Source organism: Megalops cyprinoides, chromosome 7, assembly GCF_013368585.1.
Source record: "Megalops cyprinoides isolate fMegCyp1 chromosome 7, fMegCyp1.pri, whole genome shotgun sequence".
In the NCBI taxonomy this organism is placed as follows: Eukaryota; Metazoa; Chordata; class Actinopteri; order Elopiformes; family Megalopidae; genus Megalops; species Megalops cyprinoides.
This window is the reverse complement of record NC_050589.1, coordinates 10,621,706-10,649,081: the sequence shown is the minus strand read 5'-3', so window position 1 is coordinate 10,649,081 and position 27,376 is coordinate 10,621,706. Positions and strand designations below refer to the sequence as shown.

The 27,376-nt window shown below is 47.3% G+C and overlaps 2 protein-coding genes and 1 non-coding gene across 3 annotated transcripts; 2 read left to right on the top strand and 1 right to left on the bottom strand.

The window, feature by feature from the left end:
• The first annotated feature begins 27 nt into the window (after positions 1 to 27).
• borcs6 (BLOC-1 related complex subunit 6) lies at positions 28 to 3,690 on the top strand. Its single transcript, XM_036532736.1, has 6 exons — positions 28 to 308; positions 492 to 564; positions 719 to 1,160; positions 1,526 to 1,680; positions 2,518 to 2,601; positions 2,711 to 3,690. Exons 1-6 carry the CDS (start codon positions 28 to 30, stop codon positions 2,834 to 2,836), a joined length of 1,161 nt encoding a protein of 386 aa, XP_036388629.1. The 3' UTR covers positions 2,837 to 3,690.
• A 2,119-nt stretch (positions 3,691 to 5,809) lies between these two features.
• On the bottom strand, positions 5,810 to 8,078 carry si:dkey-72l14.3 (Glyco_hydro_56 domain-containing protein). Its single transcript, XM_036532735.1, is given in 5 exon segments — positions 5,810 to 5,842; positions 5,844 to 6,146; positions 6,836 to 6,925; positions 7,082 to 7,474; positions 7,560 to 8,078. Coding segments are annotated over 5 exon segments (1,338 nt in total).
• A 185-nt stretch (positions 8,079 to 8,263) lies between these two features.
• trnah-gug lies at positions 8,264 to 8,335 on the top strand. The gene has a single exon. It is a non-coding gene; the product is annotated as a tRNA-His (tRNA).
• The last annotated feature ends 19,041 nt before the right edge of the window (positions 8,336 to 27,376 follow it).

The window sequence follows — 27,376 nt, the reverse complement described above, 5'->3', positions numbered from 1 at the left end:
GTAATGTTTTGTGCAGCAGGTGGAGGGATGAGCCTTTCCCCCGGCGTTGGTGCATATGTGCAGGAAGCAGCCAACGGGGTGGACACGCCGGAGTCCCCGGAGACCAGCGGTCAGGGGTCCCCCCTGGGCCTCCTGTCTCCCTCCTTGCAGCCTCTGAAATGTGGGGAGATAGCTCCTCGCCAGGGGCCCGAGCTGGCTGTGGGGTCACCTGTGGAGGAGGTGAACTGTGGGGAGCAGCCTTCGGGAGAGGGACACGCAAATGCCTCCCAGGCCTGCGTCTCAGACACGCCCTGTGTAGACACGCCCCAGTCGGACACGCACCCAGACGAGCCCTGCCCAGGCACACTTCACACAGACATGCCCCATACATCTGCAGTGGACGACCTGATTAGTGCCGTTCTGGATCATGCTCTGAGGGTAGAGGAAGAGAAGGAGGAGGACAGGGGGAAGGAGGAAGTGGAGAAGGAGGAGGAGGAGAAGGAAAAGGAGGAGGAGGAGGAAGAGGACAAACAGGAACAGGAGGAGCAGGACGAGAGTCAGGAGGATACTGAAGGCACACCTGAGGTAAAGACAGTGCTCTTATTACATGGGCCTTGTCAAGATGAGCCGATGATATAGGTGATGATATATAAGGTTTTTGCGTGCATAGCTATGCTTGGCATTGTGAATGTAGGTATGCATGTGTACCACTAGGCGTGTGACACTGTGTCTCAATTAGCTTTCTACAGACTCCCCCACTGTGTCCGGCCCCCCTAACGGGAGCCTGCTGCCTCTGAAAGCGTCTGTTCCGAGCGAGGAGGAGGCAGAGGAGGAGGAGGAGGAGGAGGAAGAGCAGGAGGAGGAAGGCTCCCTGGGCCCGTCCCGGTGCCAGGACCCGCCCTGCCCCCCCCACGTGATGGCGCAGGTGCACGTGCGCAACGCCCCGGAGAGGGAGAGGATCGCCCGGGGGATGCAGGACAGTAAGAGCCTGGACGAGATCAGCCAGGTGTGCGGGGGCGTGCGGGGGAGGGGGGGGCAGGCCGAGGGCCGCAGGGCCACCATCTCCAGCGCCCTTGAACTGGAGGGGACCGTCAGCCACGACGGGGAGCTCACTCACTTCATCACCAAGAACCTGGAGCACAAGATCCGCATGAGCTCCAGACCAAGCCTGGACTCTGACTGTGAGTGGGAACGGGGCGTGGGGCGCAGGGCCGGGGACAGCAGAGCAGAGCAGGGCAGGGCTGGGCTACAGTGCAGCTGAGGCCTTCTGCTGTGTGTGGATGGGTAGATGGATGGCTGTTGTATGTTGATTTGGAGTATGTCAGCTCGTTGCACTCAGCAAGAGGACTGGGACAGTGGCTCTGAGATAAACTGATTGGGTGCCAACGTCTGCTTCGTTGCCACAGAAATAATGCCTCTCCTTGCTGTGTGAACCATCTGCTTTGATCCAATTCTCTTGTCTCTGTAGAAAAAAAGGATAATGTATTTTTGAGCATTAATTTCACTGATAGTAACTGTAGCTTCCCTCTGCCCCCCCACCTTATAGCGGAATACTCGGGGCGGGGTCGGGGGTCCCTGCGGCGGCCGGCGGACATCCCGCCCATCGACCCCGGCGTGCTGCTGGACCTGCAGCGGCACACGCAGGACGTGGCCCAGAGCGTGGAGCTGATGATGCGCAGCCTCAACGGAACCATCCAGAACGTGAGTGTCCAAAACTCCACACCCACACCCACACCTACACCTGCACACAGCCTCCTAACATCTGCATCGGCTCTCCAACTCCTCTCCATCTGTGGGGACGGCGTCTCCTCTCCTCTCGGCAGTGTAGCATAGTGGTTAAGGAGCAGGACTCGTAACCGAAAGGTTGCTGGTTTGGTCCCTCCCTGGGACACTACTGCTGTACCCTTGGGCAAGGTACTTAACAGACAATTACCTCAGTAACTCTCAGCTGTGTAAAATGGATTGTAAAAAACTGTAACCCATGTAAGTTGCTCTGAAGAAGAGTGTCTGCTAAATGCCAATAATGTAATGTAATATCTGTCTCCTGTCTAGAGACAGGTATGGACAGGAGACACTGTTCCCGCAGATTGAGATGCTTTGGAATATTTGCTTTCTTTCTGCTTGATTGGCTGTCAGTTCTTGTCTGTCTTGTTTTGTCTGTGTCTGTCTGTGGCTGTAAATTTCTATGTCCATCTTTTATTGTGTCTATGAAATTTCTCTGTGTGTCTGTATCTGTTTAACCCAATGTCCATCTTGCTGGCCCTCTTCCTGTCTGTCTCCCTTTGTGACTGATTCTAACTCTCTCTATCTGTCTGTATCTGAATATGTATGTCCATCTTTAACTCTGTCGATGAAATGTGTCTGTCTTCATGTGTAACTCTGTATCCATTAGACTCTGTGTCCATATTGCTGGCTCTCTTCCTGTCTGTCTCTCTATGACTCTCTTATTGCTTCCCTTTGTGACTAGTTCTGACTGTCTTGTCTGCGTAGTTCTCTGCTTTTCCCTGCGTCTGACTTTGCCTTTGTGTCTGAGTGCAGATGACAGCCCTGAGCGTTGGATACATCCAGACCTACAGGGACTCGGTGGACAGCCTGGGGGAGGCGGTGGACATGAGTATAAAGGTGAGGGTGGGAGGGTGAGCTTAATGCTACAAGGGGTGGGGGCGGGTGGCAGTGCCCTCTGACCTCTCTCCCTGTGTGTGTGTCTCTTTGTGTGTGTGTCTCTCTGCAGGGAATGTACACGCTGATGGCCCGCTGTGAGGAGCTGGACCGCTCCATGCAGCCCATCCACGCCCTGGCCCAGCAGATCCGAGACATCAAGCGCACACTGGACGCCCTGGAGACACTCTGCAAGTAGCCCCCCCCTCCCCCCCCCTGCTGCGACTGCACTGTCCCGCCCCCAGCCATGCCCGAGAGCAACCATTTCCTGCCTCTACACTCCTGCCGTCCACCAACGCCCCCCTGCCCAGACTGCACCTCCGTAACCGCGAGGCGGGGGTGGGGGGCTGTGTTTATGTGTGTGTGTGTGAGTATACGCATGTGTGAATGTGTGTAGGGTCGCTCTCTGCCAGGGAGGTCCTCAGTGCGTACGTAGGCAGCCGGTCTCAGTGACGTGCAGCGCTTCACTTCCTGTGGCAGGGCTGTCGGATGATGAGGAGCCGAGACAGGCTGGATCAGAAACACGGCTCTGTGTCATGCCCGGAAGCGTGTTTCCCCAATGTGTGTCCCTCGGGTGTCTGTCTCCCCGAACGCCGCCGTGCTGGGGCGCAGACACTCTCCACACTTGACGTGCCAATTAGAGCTCAGGTGTGTTGCCGCGGTGACAGATTCGGGGGGCGCGTTCCCCTGTAACCCGCGCGTTGCCGTGGTGACAGACGCAGGGGCGAGTCCCCGCGTGACCTCTGCGCGTTGCCACGGTAACACCGTCAGGGCGTGTCCATCTCTTTTGTGTGTGCGTGCGTGCGTACCTGTGTGTGCATGTGTTAAGTGTGCCATCTGCTTGAATGGACCATGCTGGTGTTCCCCCGGGATTTGGAGGTGACTGCCCTCTCAGCCGAGGCTCTGTGTGGATCATCCTGTAGGGAGCAGCTGTGTGACAGTCAGCTGGGAGATTCAGGATCAGTGAGGAGGCAAAGGGCAAGGGGCTCTCTGTAAGACTGCACTCACTGTCCCTGTACAATCAACGCTCTTTCTGTAAATACGCTCCCTTTCTTTTCCCTAACATTTTATTTAGTTTGTCCTAATTGTATATTTTAAAATAATACAATAAATTTACAAAAACTGCAAGGATGTCCTGCTCCTGTTTTGCCTTGACAGCAATACAATCATGTGGCTGTGCTTGCTTAAAAAGCTACTGTATCCTGTCTTAAAGAATAGCTTTTTTTTATTCTAACATGGGTGACACAAAGATATACCTGTACAAATTCAGGTAACAGATCAATGCTAATGACTGGGAACTGGTAATTTATGGGAGATGCTGAATAATCAAAATGCATAATTTATTTAAATTTTAATAGTGAATGTTTTGGATAAAGACTTAAATAAAGACTTCCTTAAATATACCATGTGCTGGTAGCCTCCCAGTATTGAATGTGGCTGCAAGGTTTGACACTTTCATTTCTCCACACCCTGTGAGACACTTTGTTTTTTTTGTCCATTTTTGATTGACAGCATAAGTCTTCCTTTTTTACCTTTGTCACCCCACCACCAACACTGCTCTACATGATCATGAATGGAAGCATAACCATTGACAAGGACTGCTGCAGTCACTTCAGTTCTACAGAATTCCCATCAATATCAGCTCTGCATGTGTTTCAGAGAACGAAATGCAACCTCCCTTTTTTGTTAATTCACGGTTGCGTGAATTTCCAGTGGGTGGCATCACAGGTATTGAAGTACTTTATCAACTATGACACTATGTAGTGTTGTTGAGGTGGGATGTTGGTGTCACTAGTGAGCAGAAATATCTGCCGTGGGAAACCACTACACACCCACACGCCCTACATGCAAAGCCACTCAAACTGCATTGTTCTGGATCAGCATGTATGCAGTCTGCGGGGTCCCTGGTCCCGAGATTAATGTGGAACCGAACTTCTGGAGGAGCACACCATGCCTAAGGAACAAACCTGTTCCAGTGGTACCTACACTCAGCTGACCACAAGCACTTCTGGAGTCTAATGGATAAAGGACAAGAACAAAATGGTGTAAAGATTAACCTCTTTGGCTTGTAAGATTAAATGAACATGTTTTTTTAACTCTTTCCAAGTCTTTATCAGTGACTCCATGGTTAATCGTGCTCATTGGAATTGAGCTGTGTCTGTCCCATGTTGGGGGAGGGGGGGTCAGCTTCGAGCCCTTTCTTCAGCATATTCTCACCTGTGTTAGAGGACCAGAAGGTTATTTTAAACAAACCAGACACCACCATCTGCAAGTGATGTTTATAGATGTATTGCAAACAGGTTTTCAATCATAATAATATATGAATGCATGAACAATGCATTAAATAGACACATTTCAGATGTGTTCTGTGTTCAAGTTCGTTTTAGCAAAAGCAGGTTTCACAGAGCAGCACAGGTAAACTCCAGGTTTAATCTGGCATCACTGGAGTTTGAACATCCTGAGACCAGCATGAGTTCTGTGGTAACGTCAACTCCTCTCTGGACGTTTACACACAGGCCGATAATTTAACAGAAACGTCAGGAATATATCAAAGACAGAATACTGACACACAATTCAATGTCACACTTGCGAAAACTGTACAAGCCCCCTTAAAAGCACATCACAGATGCTGTTGTGTGCTCTACGCAGGCAGGGCAACATTCATGTAAGATATGCATAGGATAGTGCTGAGTCAAGTATGTTTTGACCTAACAGCACTCCAAGCTCAGTAGAGTACACTGCACACACCGCATTTTTAATGAATGAATACATTTCGACTGTCATTTCAAGTCCACATGAGTACAAGTCATGTTCCCGAAAACCGTGAGGGGGCCCCCATTCTCAGTTCTTCTACTTTGCTAACGTGCCCTTCCAGAAACATGCTGAGGATTGTAGAAGCCCTTCGGACCCTTTCAGAGACGGGCGGCCAGGGGCCTGAGGGGGACCGCCTGCTCTCTGGCAGAGGCAGGAAGGGGACTGGGGCGTCGGGCATTTGCCGAATCCAGCCTGGCACTCCTGAGGTCTGATCAGGCGGGTGTGAGGAAGGGGAGGGTGGACAGTAACAGAGTGATGAGGGGTGGGCCTAGGGGCAGGGCTCCCCGACTCGGGGGCGTGTTTGTGAAGTCTGGACTGTAGATGGTGGTCCCAACCTCCCCGGTTATGGTGGGGGTCTTCATGACCTTGCCGCTGGCCCCCCTGAAGAGCGGCTCCTCGTCAGCGGCCGTGCCCTCCAGGGCCTCGTACCACTGGCACTGGAAGTCCCTGCGCCAGGCCTCCAGGTCGTCAGGGGCCAGCTCGCCCATGGCCTGCAGGCCGTCAGGCCCCTCGGGCAGCAGCAGGAAGGTGGCGGGCGACAGGTGCAGGTAGGCGGGGTCCTCGGGGTTCCTGCGCACGCAGCGGCCACGCCCCTGACACAGCGCCGCGCTGCAGAGCCGCGCCGCCGTCGTCACGTTCACCGCGTACGGGCCCAGCGTCTCCCGCACGAACTCCGCCAGCTCCCAGCATCCCTTCTGAAGAGCAGACACGCACACACACACAGAGCAGGCATAGTGAGAGGGGTAGTGTGACCAATAAAGCAGCCTAAGGCAACAATGTCATCGATAAATCTAAATTCAGTTCAGCCACGACTCTGTTTTTGAAGGTGAGGTTTCCCTCCTTTTCCCTCTCTGACTTTAGGCATTACCATGTGACCATGTCCTGCTCAGTTCACTGCTACACCTCCCTCATCCACGCTGGAAGCACAAGGTGTGTGCCTACCTGCGATACCCTTTCCTGCAATAGCATCAGTAAAAAGCACACAGTATAGCCATCTCCAGGACAGCCGGCACTGACTGTAGGGGCTGGCTATCTGTCAGTGACTGAAAAGTGACTGAAAAGTTTCCTGGAAAGATGTGAGGAGGTGGACATACTGGGAACCTGGCCAGCCGAAACCCGTCTGGCCCCAGCGGGACAAAGCCTGTTGTGTCCTGCCACTCCAGACTACCAGTCATAGGCAATTACTGTCACGGCCTAGTCCTCAGCTAGCGCTGTGTGGGGTATAGGGCTCAGCCTGCGCTCAGCACAAGTGCCAATTAGGAGAAATTAGGAAAATTAGGAGAAAATGGTTGAAGTGATGGAGTGTCAGCTGTATGGGTGAGTAGCTGGGCATGGCATCAATCTAAGAGTTCGATTAGATAAAGAGACAGACACACAGACAGACCTGGGTCTTAGCTGAGAAGAACTTGTCCCAGATGATGACACCAGCTGTCCCCATGGCTGCACTTTCCCCTATGGTGTTTACCAGATCAACCTGCAGAGAAACCCACACACACATACACATCACACATAAGCACTGTCAATGTTATTTTAGACACAGAGACAGTCGCACACACTCCCATTTTGTAGCCTTGCAGTTTTTACTAAAGTCAGCACAGTCACTCCCTGCCTCCTCTCTGCAAACACTCACCTTAGACAGGTAGGTGTTGGTGGAGGTATACGCGCTTCTGACCAGCGGGAAAACGGGAAGGTCTAACGCAGGGCCGGCCAGGGAGGCCACCCTCAGCGCCTCGCGAATCTGATTGGAGGCGTACAGCCGCGCCCCCGGAGTGCCGCCCAGCAGCTTGTCCAATCGGAGGGCGGGGTAGATGGCGGAGGAGCGTTTCCATAGCCACAGCAGCTCGTCGTTCAGGGCCATCTCTGCGGCGGGGCAGCGGCCCGTGTAGTTGGCGGACCGCTGGGCGGGGCCAGAGTTGTAGCAGTTGGGGTACGGCGACACGCCCCACAGAGCCTGGGGGCGAAGCCTCTTCACCTCCTGCAGCGTCTCCATCATAATGGACTGGGCCGCCGCCTCAAAGTCGACCTGAAACAGATACGACTTCCTCAGCAGGGCCACGCGCAGGAGAGGAACGGCACGAGGAGACGGGTGCGAAAGAGAGAGGACTCACCTGCGCCCACTTGTCGACCTCCTCCGGGCTCCAGTCAGGGAAGAAGTCTCGGAGCAGCATGCGGGACTGCTGCTGGTAGATCTCCTGCTTGCCGCGGTTCCGCCCCCACTGGGGCGCCCACTCCTCCCAGGACAGCACGGCCAGGCCCTGGAAGTCAGCCGAGGGCAGCGCTGCCGCAACGTCAGCCTCTGTCCTCCGCAGGTGCACGTCCAGGCTGGTGTGCTGGGGCAGGCCGCCCGCCACCGGCTGGTTCTGCGCGTCATAGTAGGGGTACAGCCCCAGTTTGTCCTCGTGGAAGATGGAGACGCGGCCCTCCCTCTCCATGCCGAAAGCGCCCGGGTCAGGCCGCCCCACGCAGGCGGCATCGGGGATGCCCCACAGCACCAGGAAAGGCCGTCCGGGCAGGAGAGAGGCGCGCGCTGTCTGCAGGGGACCCGCCCATCCCGGGGATGTGATGATGTCACAAAGCAGCAGCAACAGCAGCAGGGTTCCGCCCCCTCCAGCCTCCCTCACCGCCATAGGGCTACACTGGGGCTCAATCCGCCTCCACCCAAGACTCCGCCTTTGCTCTGAAACACAGCGTTTCATCATTTGCATTTACATTTTCATTTAATCGTTTGGCAGATGCTTTTATCCAGTGGCACAAAGTGACTTACAAGTGAGGTATTGAGCCAATAGCTGAACACAAGCCTGTTACGTGGCAGGCCGTGATTGTATAGTGGTTAGTACTCTGCGTTGTGGCCGCAGCAACCCCGGTTCGAATCCGGGTCACGGCACTTAACACCCAGCTGAGGCTTTTTATACACAAGCTAAAATACCAATTTGCCTTGGTGCTTAAGAAGTGAATAATGACAATGTGACGTTAATCATTGAGGTTAAAAATAACAAGAAAAAATTAAAAGAAGATAGCATGTGTAAGAAATGTTACTCAGGTAACATAGTAACCTGGCTTTCGGGGCGATAGTGTAGCATAGTGGTTAATGCGCAAGACTCTTAACCGAAAGGTTGCCCCTTCGGTTCCCCATTGGGTTACTGCTGTACCCTTTGGCCAGGTACTTAACCTCCATGCTTGCCTCCATAACTATCCACCTGTATAAATGAGTAACATTGTAAAAAGCTGTAACTGATGTGAGTTGCTCTGGATAAGAGTGCCTGCTAAATGCCACTAAAATAACATAAATATAAGCAAAAAGCCATATAAGGAGTCAACATTAGAATCCATTAAATTCATTTATCAAACACTCTACTACAGCACAAAAGAACAGAAGTGTAATTCTCTCTTCCTTTACATTATTTCCTTCAGTGTGAGTGTTAGCTAAATTCTTGTTGCAATGTTCAGCAGTTTAAAGGCAAATACTATAACACAATAGGGGGCAGGTAGATTTACTATAAATTGTGCACTCAATGACAATGTGTTCTGCATCTTCTTGTGCTCTTTAGTCCCAGGATAGAAAGTAAGCACTGATATGACAACCAATAATCTAGTCCACTGCAGCTGTTTCAGTTTTGTAAATGACAACATCCAGGGCTCAACCAGTAATAAGGTTCAGTGCCAATTGGCCAATCAGTGCACCTTGGATATTCAACAGGATGCATACGTTAGCAGACAAAGCTGGATAAGCCTGCTGCCAACGCCAGCAGCTTATCCAGTCTTAATCCTCACCACAACCACCAAAAGGTGCTTACTGAGCCAAGATCAGAGCTTGGGGCAGAATCTGTCTACAGAAAAACAGCACTATGAATCATTGCTTTATTCCATCCTACGTCCATAAAGTAAATTCATAACATAACAGCAGCCCAATTTTTCAGTTGATAATAAATAATTTTGATTCACAACATTATTTTATTAATGTTGTTCTTGTGCACATATTTTGACGGCTGTACTTCAATTTTATTCCTTTGTAGCTTTGTTAGTTCTTTGTTCAAACCAAACAAAAACCCGAAACTGAAATTTTGTCAGTAAAGATGAGAGGTTTAAAAACAACAAATGGCTGTTCTAATGAGATTCATTAGTGCTGTCCACTGCAGGTGCCAAACGGCTCCTCTGTGAAGTGTTTGTCAATACACCCTCACCACCACAAGAGGGCGAAGTGCATCAGTCAGTCAGTCAACGTACATTACAAGAACTCGACAACTGGTGAATCATTTTTGTGAGGAAAAAATGATACAGGTATCTTTTCTTTCACAATTTATTAATTTTGACATATCAGCACTTCAACTTTTTAGACCTAACAGAACTGTATTGTTTCTTTGCTCTGGTTTTACAATGGAGTGCTGATTTCTTTCTGGTTAGGGATACAGCAATTCTGGAGATCATAAAAATCAGAGATTCTAAAGAGTGATCCTGGAAATCCTGTAGGATTCTCTCTGATTGTAGTAGGAGAACAGTGTTGTTCAATGACTTATAGAAAATAAACAATGCACTTCATGGGTTTTCTGACAGAATGGATTGTAATCTCTCTTATATGTCTTGATATTGTATCAGTGAACTCTCAAATTTTGCATGATCATATAAAATAGTTTGATATTACATTACATTACATTACATGCATTTAGCAGATGCTCTTATCCAGATTGACTTCCTTCGCAATAGAATATGATATGATGTTCATAATGATGATGAGATGAAAAAAGATGTGATGAAACTTGACTTACAGCTAGAAACCTGTCTTCACAGCTAGAGGGAAATCTATGCATACTCACATGAAGCTTGTACTGATCTACCTTATTTGTAGTATGAATTATTGCCATTAACTGTTTCAACAGTAAAAGTGATGTCCAACGGGCAGCGGGTCTGATCTTGTCATCAGCTCTGTCAGGTCATTGTTACACCTTACGGTTTATTTTATTCTGAGGGTCAAAAGTGAGACACCAGGCACAAACATTTGACATTCTCATTCAATTCTCATTTTTGCCCTCAGCCTTAAAAGGATAAAAGGATGTGTTTTCTCACCCTCCTTGTCATCGCCTGCTTTTGCTCTCTAACCTGGAGGAAGAGGAAGTTCCAGACAGAGGCGGCTTGAAGAGGAGACAGCACAGAGACTCCGGGCTTCCAGATCACAGTCCAAAGGTGCGAGAGATCAAAGCACAGTCACAGGTCACGGGATCAGACTCACCTCTGCATTAGCACATTGGGTCAGGGACGACCATCAGAGCGCCCGGGCTGCGAGGTGTGCGTGGTCTCAGGTTCGACACGGAGCGCAGGTAGGGGAGAGAGGAGAGTTTCTCTGACCATCGGGAACGGGAGAGCTCGGCGGCTGAGGAGAGGAAGAGGCAGGTGGGAGAGTGAGGGAGCAGAAGCAGGGTAAAGCTCCTTCACCTTCACCGAGGTAATCTGTGAGTAATCAGGGTCAGCAGCGACCACAGCGCTCACATGACTGGAACCACCGTAATCCCATAATCCACCACTGCTGCTCAGTCCGCTGTCAGGTACAACACACACCTGCTTTCCCTCCCTCTCCCCACTCTCTCTCTCTCTCTCCACTGCTGCAGACCCCTTCCATCTCTCACTCTTTCCTCTCTGACACTGTTTTTCATGTACTGCCGTCAACTTCTCCATCTCCCTTTCTGTCTGATCTCAGTGAGATATATTGGCACGTACTGTCTGGTTGCATGTTGCTATGTGCTGTAGTTGCATAATACTACATGTTAATAATGTTACATGTTTAGTATACTTACATAACACATAAAACAAGACATATTAAATAATGTTTATTGAAACAATTTCTCCTTGCGTTCCTACATATATGGGCCTCACATACCTGCAGATATACCTATATTTTTAATCATAATAAAACACAAAAAGCACAAATAGCTGTGCTTCAATGGCATGTTCTGAACATGTTTTTGTAACAGATGATCTATTTAATCTAGAGTTCGTTCAGATGGTTTCCCTGAGATCAGACTTTTTTCTTGAAGCTAAGCCAGGTTAACTGTGCGTGCCCATATCTTATCTTTTGGGAGCTTGTTGAGCAGGCGTGTAGGTGGCAGTGTGGAGCGAGGGTTTGCCAGCAGAGGCCAGGACTGCACCGTGGAGCAGTATGAAGCAGCAGTCAGTAGAGCAATGTGGAGCATTGTAGTAGTTTGGCTACTGGACTCTGACTGAGTTTTGTATGTGTATGTTTGTGTGCACGTGTGTGTGTGTGTGTGTGTGTGTGTGTGTGTGTGTGTGTGTGTGTGTGTGTATGTATGTATGTATGTATGTGGGTGGCTGTTAGTGCAAATGAGAGTGTGCATCAGAGCGGATTCGGGCATATTAGCGTAAATGTAGAGAGGATGAGTTGTGTGTGCGCATGCGTGCGTGTGTGTATGAGGAAAGGTGTGAGTGTAAATGAGAGTGTGCGTTAGAGAGGATTGTGGGATATTAGTGTGTGTGTGTGCGTGTGCGTGAGCGTGAGTGCAAATGAGTGTATGCGTCAGATGGGATTGGAGGATATTGATGTAAATATGTGTGAGGGCGAGTTATGAGTGCGCGTGCATTTGTGGGTGAGTGTGTATGTGCACATACGCATGTTCAATATGTGTGTGAGTGAGTCTGAGTGTGAGTGTGAATGAGTGTATGCATCAGAGGGGATTATGCGATATTAGTGTAAATTAATGTGAGGGTGAGTTGTGCATGCTTGTGCATTTGTGTGCATGTGCATGTGTGAGTGTGCGTGCATGTGTGAGCATGAGTGTGAATGAGTGTATGCATCAGAGGGGATTATGGGATATTAGTGTAAATGAGTGTGAGGGTGAGTTGTGTGTGTGTGTGTGCATTTGTTTGCGCGTGCATGTATGAGTCTGAGTGTGAATGAGTGTACGCTTCAGAGGGGATTATGGTATATTAGTGTAAATGAGTGTGAGGGTGAGTTGTGTGTGCACGTGCATTTGTGTGCGCGTGCATGTGTGAGTGTAAGTGTGAATGAGTGTATGCGTCAGAGGGGATTGTGGGATATTAGTGTAAATGAGTGTGAGGGTGAGTTGTGCATGCGCGTGCATGTGTGAGTGTGAGTGTGAATGAGTGTACGCGTCAGAGGGGATTGTGGGATATTAGTGTAAATGAGTGTGAGGGTGAGTTGTGCATGCGCGTGCATGTGTGAGCGTGAGTGTGAATGAGTGTACACGTCAGAGGGGATTGTGGGATATTAGTGTAAATGAGTGTGGGGGTGAGTTGTGCGTGAGCAGGCTCTGTGCTGCAGATGGAAATGAGCTTATCTGGCAGAGGTATCCGAGGTGAGAGCAGAGAGCAGGGACGTGCACCTGGCCCTCCTCACCTTGGAAACGGCTCAACGGGGCACAGCGGTCTGACGGGTGAGGCTGCGTCATGGACAGACACACCACGTGACTCCGGGGCGGGGGAACAAGCGCGTCTGAAATGACCACCTTATGACAGTACTGCAGTCTCTGGATGAGTGGATAGAGATGGGGTAAAAGTAATTATAACTTTGTGAAAATAAGAGGGGGTCTGCTAAGGGTTGAGTTTGGTGTTATAGCTGAGAGTTTTTCAGGTGAGGTAGATCCACGGTGACAAGATGTACTGTGCTGTATGCATGTGTTTTTTTGTGAAGGAGATTGAGCTGCTGTAACATAGAAAGCGAGATGTGAACGAAGATGAAAATATGTTTATTTTGAGTCTTTTTCTTTGTGATTTCTGTTGACTTTGCCAGTTTAGTTCAATGGAAATATTAATGTTAATCTGGTAAACACAACTTTCCAACGGGCTGTTTTTGAATTGCGAGGGATCGCAAAGTGTGACAGCGCCCTCTTGTGGCAGTGCCAGGTTTTAATGTCCCATTCAGAATCTCACCCCACTGGAGAATTCATGCTGGCGAACTCAACAAAGGCAGATCAGTTACTGATGGCAGAATGTACCTGCACCTTGTGTATATATGTTGGCTTTTTGGAATTTGCTGCAATGACTAATGATTTAAATGTTGTAAAGTAAAGGAAAATAAGATGAAGAAGAAGCAGAAGACAAATACAAATGCTGTGTACTTAAATGATGTTAGATGGCATATAAGTATGGAAGTTTATATGGTCTTAGGCGTCAGGGTCATCATGGTTATTTGTTTTTTGGAAACCCCAAAAAACACCTAACTCACATTTCTGTAGAGATATTCCTTAAGTACCATGACTTGCTTAAGGAATATCTCTTCAGAAATGTGAGTTAGGTGCTTTTTAGTTGGTACCATACCCATACACCAAGCAAGTTAGTACCATAGCTTGCTTGGTGTATGGCACACCTGTGACCCCAGTGGAGAACCGGCCTTTTGATGGCATTCAGAATTTTTCTCCCTGAGAAGAAAAGATCAAAGTTTACTCTCACCCTAAAAGTCTCTCTCCCATTCAGAGCGAGAGAGTAATGGAGTGAAAGAGGCACTGAGCAAATATAGCCTGAGAGGGAGGCAGCTGTGGACGGGACACTTGGCAGACCCCGCCTTGCTGGGTAACCCCCACCCCCACCCCCATCCCCACTTCTTGTGAACGGCCGGCTGAAGCTTCCTGTGAGTGATGGGAGGAGAGGTCTTGCGCTGTGGAGCCGAGCAGAGCTGAGTGGAGTTGGCAGGCTGAACCCTTCTCCTCGGAGGGGCGAGGATTTGGGCCACAGCTGCAAACCGGCTCCCCGAGGCCCGGGAACAAAGTCCCATCCCCGCAAACCCCGCTCCCCCCACCCCAACCCACCCTTCCCCAAAACTCCCCTGCCTTTGAACTAGCCCCACTAATCCCCTGCACTCTTCAGGTGGTTCGTCCCCGGTGGCAGGCGGGCAAGGGGGGGGCGGCGGGGAGAACAGGACGACAATGGGGCCCGTCGAACGTGGCACGGAACCGGAAAGGTCCCACAAAGGGTGCTGGGGGGGGGGGGGGTCGGAGAGTGACACATTCACTGGGGACAATGCAGTCTGGCAGCTGAGAGCAGAATGCCGAGAGGAGGGGTGGAGCCAGGCAGACCTGCTTTGATCTCTGCCTTTTTTAAAAAGAGGATAAACGGAATTAGAAGAACAGGGCAAGAGGGATGGGGTTGGGGGTGCTCAGGGGGGGCCCGGAGGGAAGGCCAGGGGCAGATCCTGAATCCTCTTTTTTTTGGGGGAGGTGTCTGTCTCCTGGAACACAGACTGTGGCAGCAGAGGGAAAATCCGGCCCAGGAATTTACAAATGAAAGAACGCAGCTTTTTTTTTTTTTTAATTTTAATGCGATTAAATTTTTCCATTTCACTGCTCCTCCCTCAGACAGGCTGCAGAACCTCGTCTTCTTGGATTCGGGTGGGCATGGGGGCGGGGGGGGGGGGGGGGGTGGGGGTTGGGGAGAGGAAGATCAGAGTGGACTTTGAGAATGTGAATGGGAGGCTGGGCAGGGGTCCCTGTGCAGGGGTGGACTGTAAAGATACACTGCAGATGTGGGGGCTACTGCAGGTATTGAGGGGTTAATGATGGTGTTGGAGGCTCGTGGAAGAGTTGGGGAGGTAGAGCAGGTGAGGGAGAGCATGGCCAGTGTGGAGGGGGTAGTTTGGGGTATTCAGTCAGGGGGGGTGCGGGTGTAGCTGGTGTAGTGGGAGTGCAGACAGGGGAAGAGGGGGTGATTGAGTGCAGGTGTGTAAGCGTCACAGTGGCCTGATTGCAAATATGCAGGAAACCTGGCACGTGTATTTTATAAAATGACAGCACCCCCTGTATTTCCTGTACTTTACATGCTGCTGATGTCTGCCTCTTATTCTGATCTGTTATTACATTTGCACAGATCGGCAGCAAAGAAACACACAGTGGAGAGTCATGGGTAGCGCAACAGATGGCAAGAGCGTTCGAACCGAAAAGAAGACAGAGAGGTGGAAAACACTGTTATGAATAAACAGTAAAACGTGCCTGCGTTATGAGTCAGCACAAACCATTATAATCACTGAATGTTCAGCATACAAACAGAAGCTGGACAAAGAATTAATTGCCTAGATACTCGCATTCAGTTCAATAAGCCACTATGCATTTTCACCGGCAAGTCTTTTTTAGGCATCATGCTTTTTTCAGGCAGATCAGTGCTGTGACACAGCCTCTCAGCAAACTGTGCCAACCTAAGGCCCCCGCAAATGGTTTCTCTTTTTTCATTATCGATAAATTGATATGGATGTGGGTGGTTGTCGTGAAACTGTTTCTTACACTAATTAAAACCCCTAATTGGCTGCTCTTCCTGTGAGCGTCGTATTTAGAATTTCGTACAGTTCCGCCGTGATTTTAATAAGAATCGCAGACCGCCTTGATCACACTGACTCCCTGAAAAAGGCCTTCATGGTCATTCAGGAGGCGTTTTAGTGCGGTCTGTGATTCTTTGACCTGAGTGGATTTACCCATATTTACAATGACATGTTAGACTTAGACTTCCAGCCTTGAAATTATTTTTTATTTACTTAGAATATTCATATCAATTTAGAAGGCATTTACCATTTGATATCTTCCACATTCAGTGACCCAAATTGTACAGAATTGAATTTTTTTTTTTTCTTTACGAAAGCAATTTCTGCTAAAGAACGTTGCTAAAAACTGCAACAGCAGCGCCCCACCAGGGACATGACCCCAATATCCCCCGGGTCAATATCCCGGCACTCTAAGCAGAAAACCACATGTTGCCCTTCATTAAAATGTAGTTGTCCTCCCCCGACTTCTTCTGATCATTTAGTTCACTTCACTCCCTGACCTGGTTTCCATGGAGACGGAGGTCAGACCACAGATAATGGAGTGTTGGTGCTAGTGGGAGTGGGGAGGGGGGCAAGCGCACCACTGCTTGGGGTTGGGAGGGGGGGGTGCAGGGGGTGGGGGATGAAGTTAAAGGAGTAAGTGCAGTTGGCACTGGCCCAGGCTGCCTTTTCCCGGGTTTGCAGCAGCTCTGTGTGGGGGTATGAGAGTCAACGTTAAGGGCCAAGCATGCAGGTCAGTGTGGGGGTTGGTAAGTGTGCGAGGGTGAGCGTGCTGGCTACTGCAAGGGTTAGTGTGTCAGGGTCAGTGTATTGGTTGCTGCAGGGGTTAGTATGGTGGTAAGTGTGTGAGGGTCAGTGTGTCTGTTACTGCAGGGGTGTGTGGGTAAGTGTGAGTGCAGCATGTTGGTTACTGCAAGGGTTTAGTGTGTGGGTGTGGGATTTGTGTAGGGGCAACTGTAAGGGTTAGCGTGCTGGCTACTTTGGGGTTCAGTGTTAGGTAAGTGTGGCAGTCAGTGCATTGGATAGTCTGGGGGTACCAGTCAGACACAGTAGGTCAGTGTCAGGCAGAATGGGAGTCAGAGAGAGGTTCAGAGCGACCATCTGGCAGCTGTAAGTTGAAGGTAAGAGGGGTACATAGCAGTGAGAGCGAGAGCAGGGAACTAATGCTATCAGAACACCATTATCCTGTCCTTTCTGTGCGTTTGCGATCCGGTTAAGTGCATATGTGCGGTGTGTTTTCATCGTAGTGGAAAAACACCGGGGAAAGTCTAACTGGATTTCTTGCCTGAACTTTAGATTTCGTGCTTGAGGAAGCATGTCCTTTCTCTGAGGAGGGAGGGAGGGAGGTGCTAGCTGTCAGTCTAGAAGTGATGCAGACTTCCTGCTCGTTTCGTTCGCTTGGGGGGGGGGGGGGGGGGGGCTGGTGCAGAAAACAGCTCAAAACGTCAGGTTGTTTCATTGTTCCATTTGTCTTTCTCGCACCTCTCCCTCCCACCACCTGTAAATGTAGGCACCAGGTGGGGGGGTAGCTGCCCTGTGCCCACTCCTGCCACCCCCCCCCCCCCCCCACGTTATCGTGGCAACAGGGCGCACTTCCTATAAGGCCTTCTCTGTGTGTAAATACATTCCTGGAGCTGCTGACCCGTGCTCCACAGGTTACCATGACAACTGCTTGTTCCCCATGGTGACCACTCCTTCCCCACAGTACAACCCAGAACCACATCAGCCAGATGACCCAGTCTCTCTCTCTCTCTCTCTGTTTTTCTTCTCTTCGTTCTTCTATAACAGTGAGGGTAGAACTTGTCCAAAGTAGAAACGATGGAGGATAACATCACTTGGGAATAAAGTCGTAAATTATAATTAATTTTATTTAAAGAAGACACTAATGATGTTGTGGCAGATGTTTTACTCTTTTACTTTACAATCATATTTGGACCTTTAAACAGTGATCTGTCTGACTGAAGCCTACCAAAGACCTTGAAACGTTTGTAAACATGTCACATGTGTACATGCTGTAAAATGAAAATGAGTTATAAATGTGCCATGGATGATAGTAGTCCTGTTTCCGTTAGTACAGTAAAACTGCCTTCTGCAGTTTGAAACTCAAGCACTGGTCCTCCAAGTCTCGTCACCAGCCCTTTGCTGCAAGTGGAACTTGTTTATTTCAAGTGCCACTAATAATTAATAATAGTTTCAGCTCCTGCGGAGCTCTGTGTGAGACAGTCGAATCTTCCCTCAGCCCGAATTAAGCAGCTCTGCTGAAGCAGCCATGTCAGCTTTCCAGAGATGCCACTGTTCAGAGAAGCCATGGTCAAGAATAAAAAAAAGAAAACTGCACACACACACCTGCCTTCCATTCCCCAGTCTGAGTGATCCTCCCCTCTCTGGGTGCACTGCAACAACACACCAGCAGGGGGAAGCGCTCAAGACCATTCAGATCTCGGACACATTGATGTTGAGTCACCAACCTTGGTGTTTGAATGCCTATTCATTATTGCCTCGAAAAAAAAAAGACATCCCTGTTTAGTATCTTAAATTAAAACAAAGTGTGTGAAAGATTTTCTCGGTACTCAGCCCTTCCTGCATTTCATAAGCGGTTTTAATTAACAGTGCTCATCTCTAAATGTTACAGATTACTGTAAGACTTCTTTTACATCTTATTTTAAAGTCATAGACACAGTTCAACCCTCTCCTCTATAAATGTGATTAATATCAACAAAATATTTCTATTTCAATTCAATCTTTCTATATGGACACAACTTTCTGAATTTGAAAACGTTACATGTTCTCTCCACTGACCTGGGCTATATTTATATAATCATTCTCCTCAACTTAAATGCAGAGGGGATTCAGGTCAGATTTTGTGTTGCAGAGTAAGATACACTCATTATCACATTAATCAGGAGTTTATTCTGTCTAAGTGTAGCACCATTTGACGACGAAGAACAGCTTCACACCACTGGTTTCCCATAAACTGATGCTACAGGGATGATACATCATCCGCCAGCAATAACTAGTATCAGTTCACAGACAATCTGACAGTGAAAAGGTTAGCAATTTCATCAGATTTCTGCCATGAGCACATGTTAAAATGAACAAACCCAGTGCATATGATTTACCAGAAAGTGAACAAATTTTGGTTCACCTCCACCAGGCCCAGGTCTCAAGTATTGTTTTCATTTTTAATTTACTTGGTAGCCAAATCTAGTTCTAAGGGAAGTGATAGCTGTGCCTAAGAGTCTTTGTAAAAAAAAAAAAAAAAAAAAACATGCTTGTTTTTGTTCCATCTCCCTCCCCCTCTCTGATAGGGGTACCGTCATTCTGGTGTATAGCAAACTTGCACTCTGCAGGACCTGGAAAGTTGTGTGCGTATAAATACAGGGGCAATCAATTCAAACATTCACTTTTACAACACTGAACTACAAGTGGCCATGCCAATATCTCAGAAAAACTGAATTGTAAGAAAGTGACAGATAGATAGAGAGACAGAGAGAGAGAGCGAGGCAGAGAGAATGGGAGTGGGGTGGGGGGGGGGGGGGGTAATGATTGTGATGGTGAAGAGGGGTAGTGGGAAAATAAAGATGTTTACTGCATTCCGTCTCCCAGCTGTAGCCATGACGACCTCACAGTAGGAGCAGCAGTCCGTCTTACAGTGTTGCAGAAATGGGGGGAGTCACTGTATAAACACCCCACTGAAGTTCTGCCTGAGACCCAGCCTCTCTCTGCCTCTCTCTGCTGAACAGAGCGAAGGAGGAGGGGGGGGGGGGGGAGAGACTGATGTATAAGGAAACTACAGCATTGCAGAATACACCTTCGGTAATTCAAGAGGAAGCAAAGACAGACCGTCCCACACCATCACAACCTGACCACTGATACAGCAGCCACACCTTGATGGGGGGGGGGGGGGGGGTCAACATGGCAAGCCCGGTGACCCAAAAAACTGACAAAGTGATCACAAGACGTATAGAAGTTGAGACAGAGAGTAACTGAGCAACTGGCACCTTCAGTGCAATAAATATTCACTTCAGGAATGCATGTTTTGAGAAAATAAATCTCCAGAATTACACTATAAGAGCACTCTTTGCCACTGACACTCATCAACAGTCTAGAACAATATCATACTGAGGAATGAGGAATATTTAATAGTGTTGTAAATAATTTAGTTCTCAGTTATTTGTCATGAAGTAACCATAAAGGAAGCTATAATTTAATAGCATTTTTTTTTCTTGTTATTGTCATTATAGATAAAACAATAAGAACATATTTATAGTTTTCACCAAAGAAGGTAGGTTTTTGATGGACACATTTCTGGCTTTGATCTTTTTAACAGTAGTTTCAAAGTGAAATTGATTCACTGTACTGATGTCATTTTTCACTCTGAAAAAGAGGTCTTGCTCTTAATTGTAATTCCACTCTAAAAAAGCAGACACTCTTCAAAAGGACTGGTTACTCATGCATTCCAGATGGTCCCTCATTACACTGTCCTGGACGCTCAGTGTGTGGAACAGTGCTGTGCCTGTATTGGTGAATGTGTTGTGGGTCTTTATGCATATGTGTTGGTGTTTGTGTTAGTGTGCAGTGCTGTCAGTGTGTCGGTGAATGTGTTGTGGGTAGTTATGCATGTGTGTTGGTGTTTGTCTTAGCATGGATAGTGATGTGAGTGTGTTGAGGTACTGCTGTATACATTGGTGTGAAGTATTGTGTATATTAGTGATAGTTCTCTGTGTGCTGGCATCTGTATTGGAAGTAGTGCTGTGCGTGTTGGCCTGTGCATTGGCGATAGTGCTGTTTGTGTGTGAGTGTGTGCGTGCGTGTGTGTGTGTGTGTGTGGATGGGGCCAGCGCTGTTAACAGGACTGTTGCTGATTCAGGGGTTCTGGAAGCTACCGCTGGCTGAGAGGGAGAGAATGGGAGGGAGGCGGGGGGGTGGGGGGGTGTGTGGGGGGTGTACAGGGCCTCTGCTCGGGGAGAATGGCCTGCTTTTGTGCTCCCAAATCCCCATGAATCAGCTGCCCATTGTGGCTCCCTTTCAGGGCAGCGGTCAGAGAGCTGAGAGGGGATTTCTGATAGAGGCCTCTCTCATCAGATGAGATGACTAGCGTGGTTTTTCTGTTTTCTTTTTGTTCTTTTAATTTGTCGTGTCCCGTGACTGACCTCTGACCCAAACAATCCACATCTCCAGCACACAGGTGGGAGATGCAGGTGGTGGAGTTACTATTGTCACCTTTTTTTCCCAACTATGGAACAGAACGGTGAGTGGTCTCCTCAGCTGGAAATAATGGGTACAGTAAACTTCAGCTCTTTGCATTCATGTTTTCTTTTTAAAGAGCCAGCAAAGTGTTGAATGGGAATTTCAGACAGCAACAACAGCAGATGTCTCAGGAAAAGCTGCTCAGCTTTCACTAGATCATAAATGAATACTTAGGAGGGAGGGAGATGCACAACCGCTCTGCACTTTATTGTAAAAGCCTGTCTTATTTTTTTGGAGTCCATCTAGGGAGTACACTTGCAGAGCACTGCTCAGAGATCAGTATTGGAGCAGAGAGCAATGGGCAGCTCACAACTACACCCTGGTTGGGTATTGGAGTGGGGAGGGAATTTCACGCTACAACATTGACCTTCTTTTGTTTCTTTTTTTTTTTTGATCTGAGGAGCCTCATTTGTTTCCTCAACCGTACCTCACATTTCTGTTGTTAGGGAAACCAGTGCACGTGGACAACCAGCTAACCTCCGTCCGCCTTCATGTGGAGAGCGTAGGGCACGCACGCATACACACATGCGCGCCCTGTTCAACGGTACGCGCCCTCTATCCTCTCCGACACAGAATGAAAGTGCTTTCTGGCGGTATTTGAAAGAGAAAAAAAGTCCTATTCAGCTGCAATCCCCCTTTATTAACACGCGTCTCTGGGCCGCACAAAAGCCCCAGTAACGGAGGTGGTCCCGTGCTCAGGTATGATGTCCTTTTGATTTTCCGGGCTCGCCTTCCCATTGGCTGGCCCGCACCATTGGCTTTTGTTCTCTCCCTCCCTCTTTCTCGCAGTCTGAGAGAGTGAATGGAAATACGCGCAGCTGGGACGCACCGTACGGAGCTCCACTGCGCCGTGGCGCAGCGGGTCAGCCCCAACCGAGTCCGCACCGAGAGTGCGCTGATTGGGCGAGATGCTTTCCACCTGCTGGCTGTAAACTCCGCTTCTCCCGATCGCGTTTAATCTCCCCCCGAGGCTCCGTGGGGACCGGCCGGGGGCTCTCCCAGTCTCCTGCGGGTGCAGACGGGCTGGAAGCTGCGGCTCCATCCGAGGAAGGGTTCGGTGTGACGGTCGGTGATATGTTTTAATATGTAAGGTGCCCGCTCGGTGTTTTTCGAATCTTAATTATCCAGCTGCTGAGATCTTGTGTGTAGATTCCAGGGTCTGGAACGAAATAGATCATTTAAATGAAGGCGTCTGGCATATACCTACCGCACTGCAACCGTTACCGACGGGTTTTGTTTACACTCGATAAATCTACTTTCGCAATTTAGCGATAATCGTGTGTTTCGCACGAGGGTGTTAAATGTTTTTTTCTGTTATGCTGGACGTATTTCTTTAAAAATTGACTCTTTCAGATTCAGCTTGGCTACATGGAAGACAGGCTTGTAAATATGCAATGCATAGGAAGTATTTTTCAATTTATGTGGTTTACATTTTTTCTCATTTTAACAACATTCTCATAACTTACGTTGCTAAGTTTACTCAGAACCTACTGTGGCTCACTAGTTTGTAGGGGTGTGTGGTGGCGTGGTGTATCCGGAGTATTAAACGTGGTACTGTTGAACATTGTCTGTACCACTGTAGCATATTACTATAAACGCTTTAAATAGCCAAATATATCTAGTAATTTTGCTTCTCCCACGCTGGAGATCGAGTTGTACCTGCATTACGGTCTGCATGGCATTGGCCTGGTATTCCCTCGCTGACTGACTTTAGTCTGGGCTGCATCTTAAGGTAGGAGGGGTGGCTGGAGTTACAGCATGCAGAATACAAACCAAGAATCCATCACACCCTGTCCTCACAGCAGGTGGTCAAAGCCCAGCACACATCTCCCTCTGGCAGGTGCATGAGCTTCACACAGTGCAGTAAGGCCCCATGTATGTTGCTTGCTTCTAATAGTTTTCACTGTATGCCATTGCCAGTGAACCATGAGCTTTCATCCTTAACTGGATTAAGATATTTTCCATTTCTGATGGTCTGTGTGCAGTGAATGGAGTTATTTTTCATTTATGGTTGAGACTGAATATGGAATACTATTATAATAGTAGTTTCATTATGTTCAGAAGACAACTGAATGATGGTGCTGCTGCTGCTGCTGATGATGATGATGCCCTAAAGGCAGCAAGCCAGCCTCTTTTTGGATTCTTTCCACAATCTGATGGATCCCCAGAAATGATACATTTCCATATGTCTCCACTAGGGGGCTCCACCACTCCACACTGCGGTCAGTACTCTACTTCGCGGCCATGACCACTGTTCCACAGAGCCACTCTAACAGCTGCCCTAATCCCTACACCATTCTTTCCCAGGTATCTGCAGCACGTCTATGTCTGCGAGTGTTGTTGGTGAAAAAACGAGGTAAATGGTACGACTGGGGTAAGTGTCCTATCAAAGTGCCTTTAACTCTCTGTTACTTTTGGTAATAACTACACTTTAACTACCGCTTATATGGCCAGATGATTATGTTGAATTCATGTCTTTTACTGTATTTACAAACATTTCATTCTCATACAGGTAAATTTCAGCCTTCAGCCTCCAGCTTTCATATTAGCTGAATGATGGGATCATGTGGAATTATGAGTGTGTGTGTGTGTGTGCGCGTGCGTGTGTGTGTGAGAGAGAGAGCGCGAGAGAGGGAGGGGGGGAGAGAGAGAGAGAGAGAGAGAGATAGTGGGAGCGATGGCTGGTAGGTATATATTGAAAGCATGTGTCTGGTCTTGCTAGTGCTCATTGCACGGTATGGCTTTATATTCCTATCTGATTGTCCTGAGGGTTCATATAGGGATGGAAGCCATGCAGTGCGATGGGTTGCCATCGCCCTCAGAGGCCCCTCGGGGCGGCCGAGCCTGCACCTTTAGCCCCTGCCTCGGGGTGGACCCAGCCTGACGAACCCCTCCTCCAACCACCCCACAGTGCTGCAGGGAGTCTGTCTGAAGCTGTGAACCTGGATCTGTTTGCAGACAATTTTCTGAAGCAGCGCATCAACCGCACATCCATCCATCTTATTTCAGTTCAAAGATAAGAAGTTGATTAAAACAACGTTCCTTTGAGATTTTGTGTGGGACGGCACAGATAACGTTCGCAAAAGATTATCACTGTGGTCTTAGAGAGGTGGAATGCATTATAGGCAGTGAGGTGAAAATGGATGAGGCAAAACTTATCTTGCTTTAGCTTCTAAGCTTTAACTTCTAGCCATGAACCTATTTTCACATTTAATAAGCTTTCCAATTTTGGCAAGGATGACCAACCAGCAGCTGATTCCTTTGTACTTACTTGTCTTTAATGTGATAGCATTACCTATATTCACTTCACACTTCACAAAATAATTGTAATTACCACAAAGAATTTGAGGTACAATAAATAGAATACTGCAAAGAAACTGGGCATTGTTTTTCAAATTTAAAACATTGTTTTTCTCCTATAACTAGAATTATTACATGTGAAGTGCCCAAAAGCAGGTCTACATAATGGTGTGATGTCTCACAGGTGAAAATCTGTGCCAGGTCTAAGCTAGCCCAGGTAGGAATACATGCTGGACAGGTAAAAGGTTATAGAACTATGTCATGGACTGATATATCCATGGATTGAAAATCTTCTTAATCTCTTTATGTGCAGATGTATGCCCTAAACTAGCGTGCATGTGGTGTGGAGGTAGAAGGGGGCAGTGTATGTGAGGCATGGAACCCTGATCCTAACTGCTGTCCTGAGCATCTCCAGGGTTGGGGTTCAGCACAAGACCAGCAAGGACATCTTATTGTACCTTTCACACTAGAGCAACAATTAGGCCATGGCAGTTGGAGGGCTGTGTCATGTCAATGAGTCATAAAATGTAAAAGATGTTCATTTCCCTCCCTGGATAAATGCATCTGCTAAGCAAATGTAAATGCAAAAGTAATGTAATTCAGTGGAGGCTGACAACTTTCAAGAAAACAAACTTTAAGGCTCAGAGTAAATGCATGCCAAGAAAAGAGAATCAAAAATGAATAATCCTTGCAGCAAGCCCAGAAAACTAAACTCTTCAAGTTTTGTGGTGCTAAAACTTGTATCTCATCAAAGATTAGTATGTACAAAGGAAGAATCTACTGGAAGCATGCAAAAAATAAAACATGAACATATAAGAAATTTTATAAATCTTTAATTCATCACAAGGTTCAAAAACGGAGACTACGCCAGCCCAGCGCCTGGTTCTGCACACATTCCTGCAGAGCTTTCCGAAAGGGAGTGCTGGCCAAGAAAAGTTCAATCAAAGCCCTGAAACTCCTGCTTGTATAACGTGCGTCAAATATTTCCTTTTTTACTTTGCAGGCTGGGGTTATGCCAAAAAGGATGTCTTTACATTTCATATTTCCTCTGGTATGTTTGAAAAAAACGTGTTTTTTATGTTGAAAGATCAAATATTGAGTCACAGGCAATGCTCTGGTCAATCTTGTTATCCAGCACGATGGATGTGAAAAAGAAAAACCTCAGTACATCTGACAGAAACTGGACAGGTAAAGAATGAACATAAAATATACTACTTGATTGATAGAAATTTCTACACACAAATCTCAATAAGCGGAGTACTGAGTCACTAGACGTTCACCAAACCAAAGCAACCTATTCAAGAATGCACAAATTCTTGTTTTTGCCATAGTGATTATGACACTCCAGCAGAGTGTACAGATGTAATGCCAGACTTTATTTTAAACTGAGCTCCCTGTACTGCCAGATCTGCTTTGATCTGCATGTTGGATCTTTGCAATCTCATATCTATTCTAACATCTAACAGCACCCTGTCTGTCTGAGTTCATCCTGCAGGAGAAGACTGATTTGGCAGTTTCAGCCCAGCGTCATATCCCTTTTTTCCCTTGGGCTCCTCGTCTGTTGACATGGAAAAATATATGATTTTGGAGCTAAGTGTTATAGTATGTACATTTTGGGATATAAATCATAAGATATAATAAAGACAACTAATGAAAATATATTTAATACAGAACTCAATTTTAGCTGTTCTTAAATAACAGTTACGCTCATTGAATTTTATCCAAAATCATTTAGTCTGAACCACATCCATAATCTCAAAATCGTGAGTATGACATGGCTGTATTAAACGTGTCCATTTATTTCTGGAGTAAATTCAAATTTAGCTAATGTATTCATCTTCTAGTTAGTACCAGCTCATAATATATATATATATATATATATATATATATATATATATATATATATATATATATATATATATATATATATATATTTAAATACATATACATAGGAAAAGGAAAGTCAAGCTGCCAAGCTGCATGTTCATATAACCCATTTCATCACTTACCTATAGCCTGATAATGCTCATTACCACAAAGTGTGAGGAGCATCCCAAAGAGCAGGTAACAGGTGGCTGGGTATGGGACCCCCTGCGCTTGCTTAAAGTTATGCAAATCTACCTTCCCTGTACCTCTCTCTCCTGTAGGTATTCATCACAGTATGTTTGTGAGAGATCAATAACCTTTCAGACTGCCAGTTACAAAGCATTTCCCTGGACAAGGTGATTGAACCTTAATTTTCACACACCTACATATCTCACAATAAATGGTTGTAAATGTTTTTGGCATATTATGCCAGTGATCTTCATTTTATTGAAGGAAGTAGGTACTGTTTACGACTTCTAAGTTGGCATAGCTGGTGTAAATTAAAAGATGGAAAAACAATCTCTGGTGTTCTGTGAAGGAGAGCCTTCACCACCTCTTCCTGGGACTAAGTGCTAATTGCTAATTGTCAATTGGGTTACAATCATTTGTTAATTGGGTGCACATGTTGGCAATCCATAGGGGAACCATCCGATTGGCTAACTAGCCACACCTGAGTAATTGACAGTGGATTAAATACAGGTGTGGTTTGAGTGCAGGGGAGAGCTCACTTTGTCCCTTCTACTGGTGTGCACAGGCTGGGTTCCTTTGTTTTGTTGTTTGATTTTAAAATTGATTGTTCCTTTTGTTTTTTTTTTTTTTTTTTACTTGTTCATGAGAGAAGTATCGGCTAGCTTCTCTACATGCTCCTTTTAGTGAAACTGTATGAAACACTAGTAAAATGAATACAACTGTAGATAGCCAGTCTTCATCAGGCAGCATGTGCCAACTTGGCTCAAGAATGCGCTTTTTGCAATCTATGGTTTTCATATGTTAATCCTTATGGATTTTTCAGGTGCCTCATTGTATGCTATCCACTTTGGTCTGGACACACCGACAAACCAGGGTGGCCTCATGTAAAGCAACAGCAACCCATCAATCTGCAGGCCCCATATCTAAATCACTTGCTAATTCAGAGACAACTAGTATAAATTTGTCTGTTTTATTGTTTCTCTTTTTTGCATTTGTTAACAAACTTTTCAATTCACTTTAATTGGTTATGTGAAAGTCATAACTTTATAT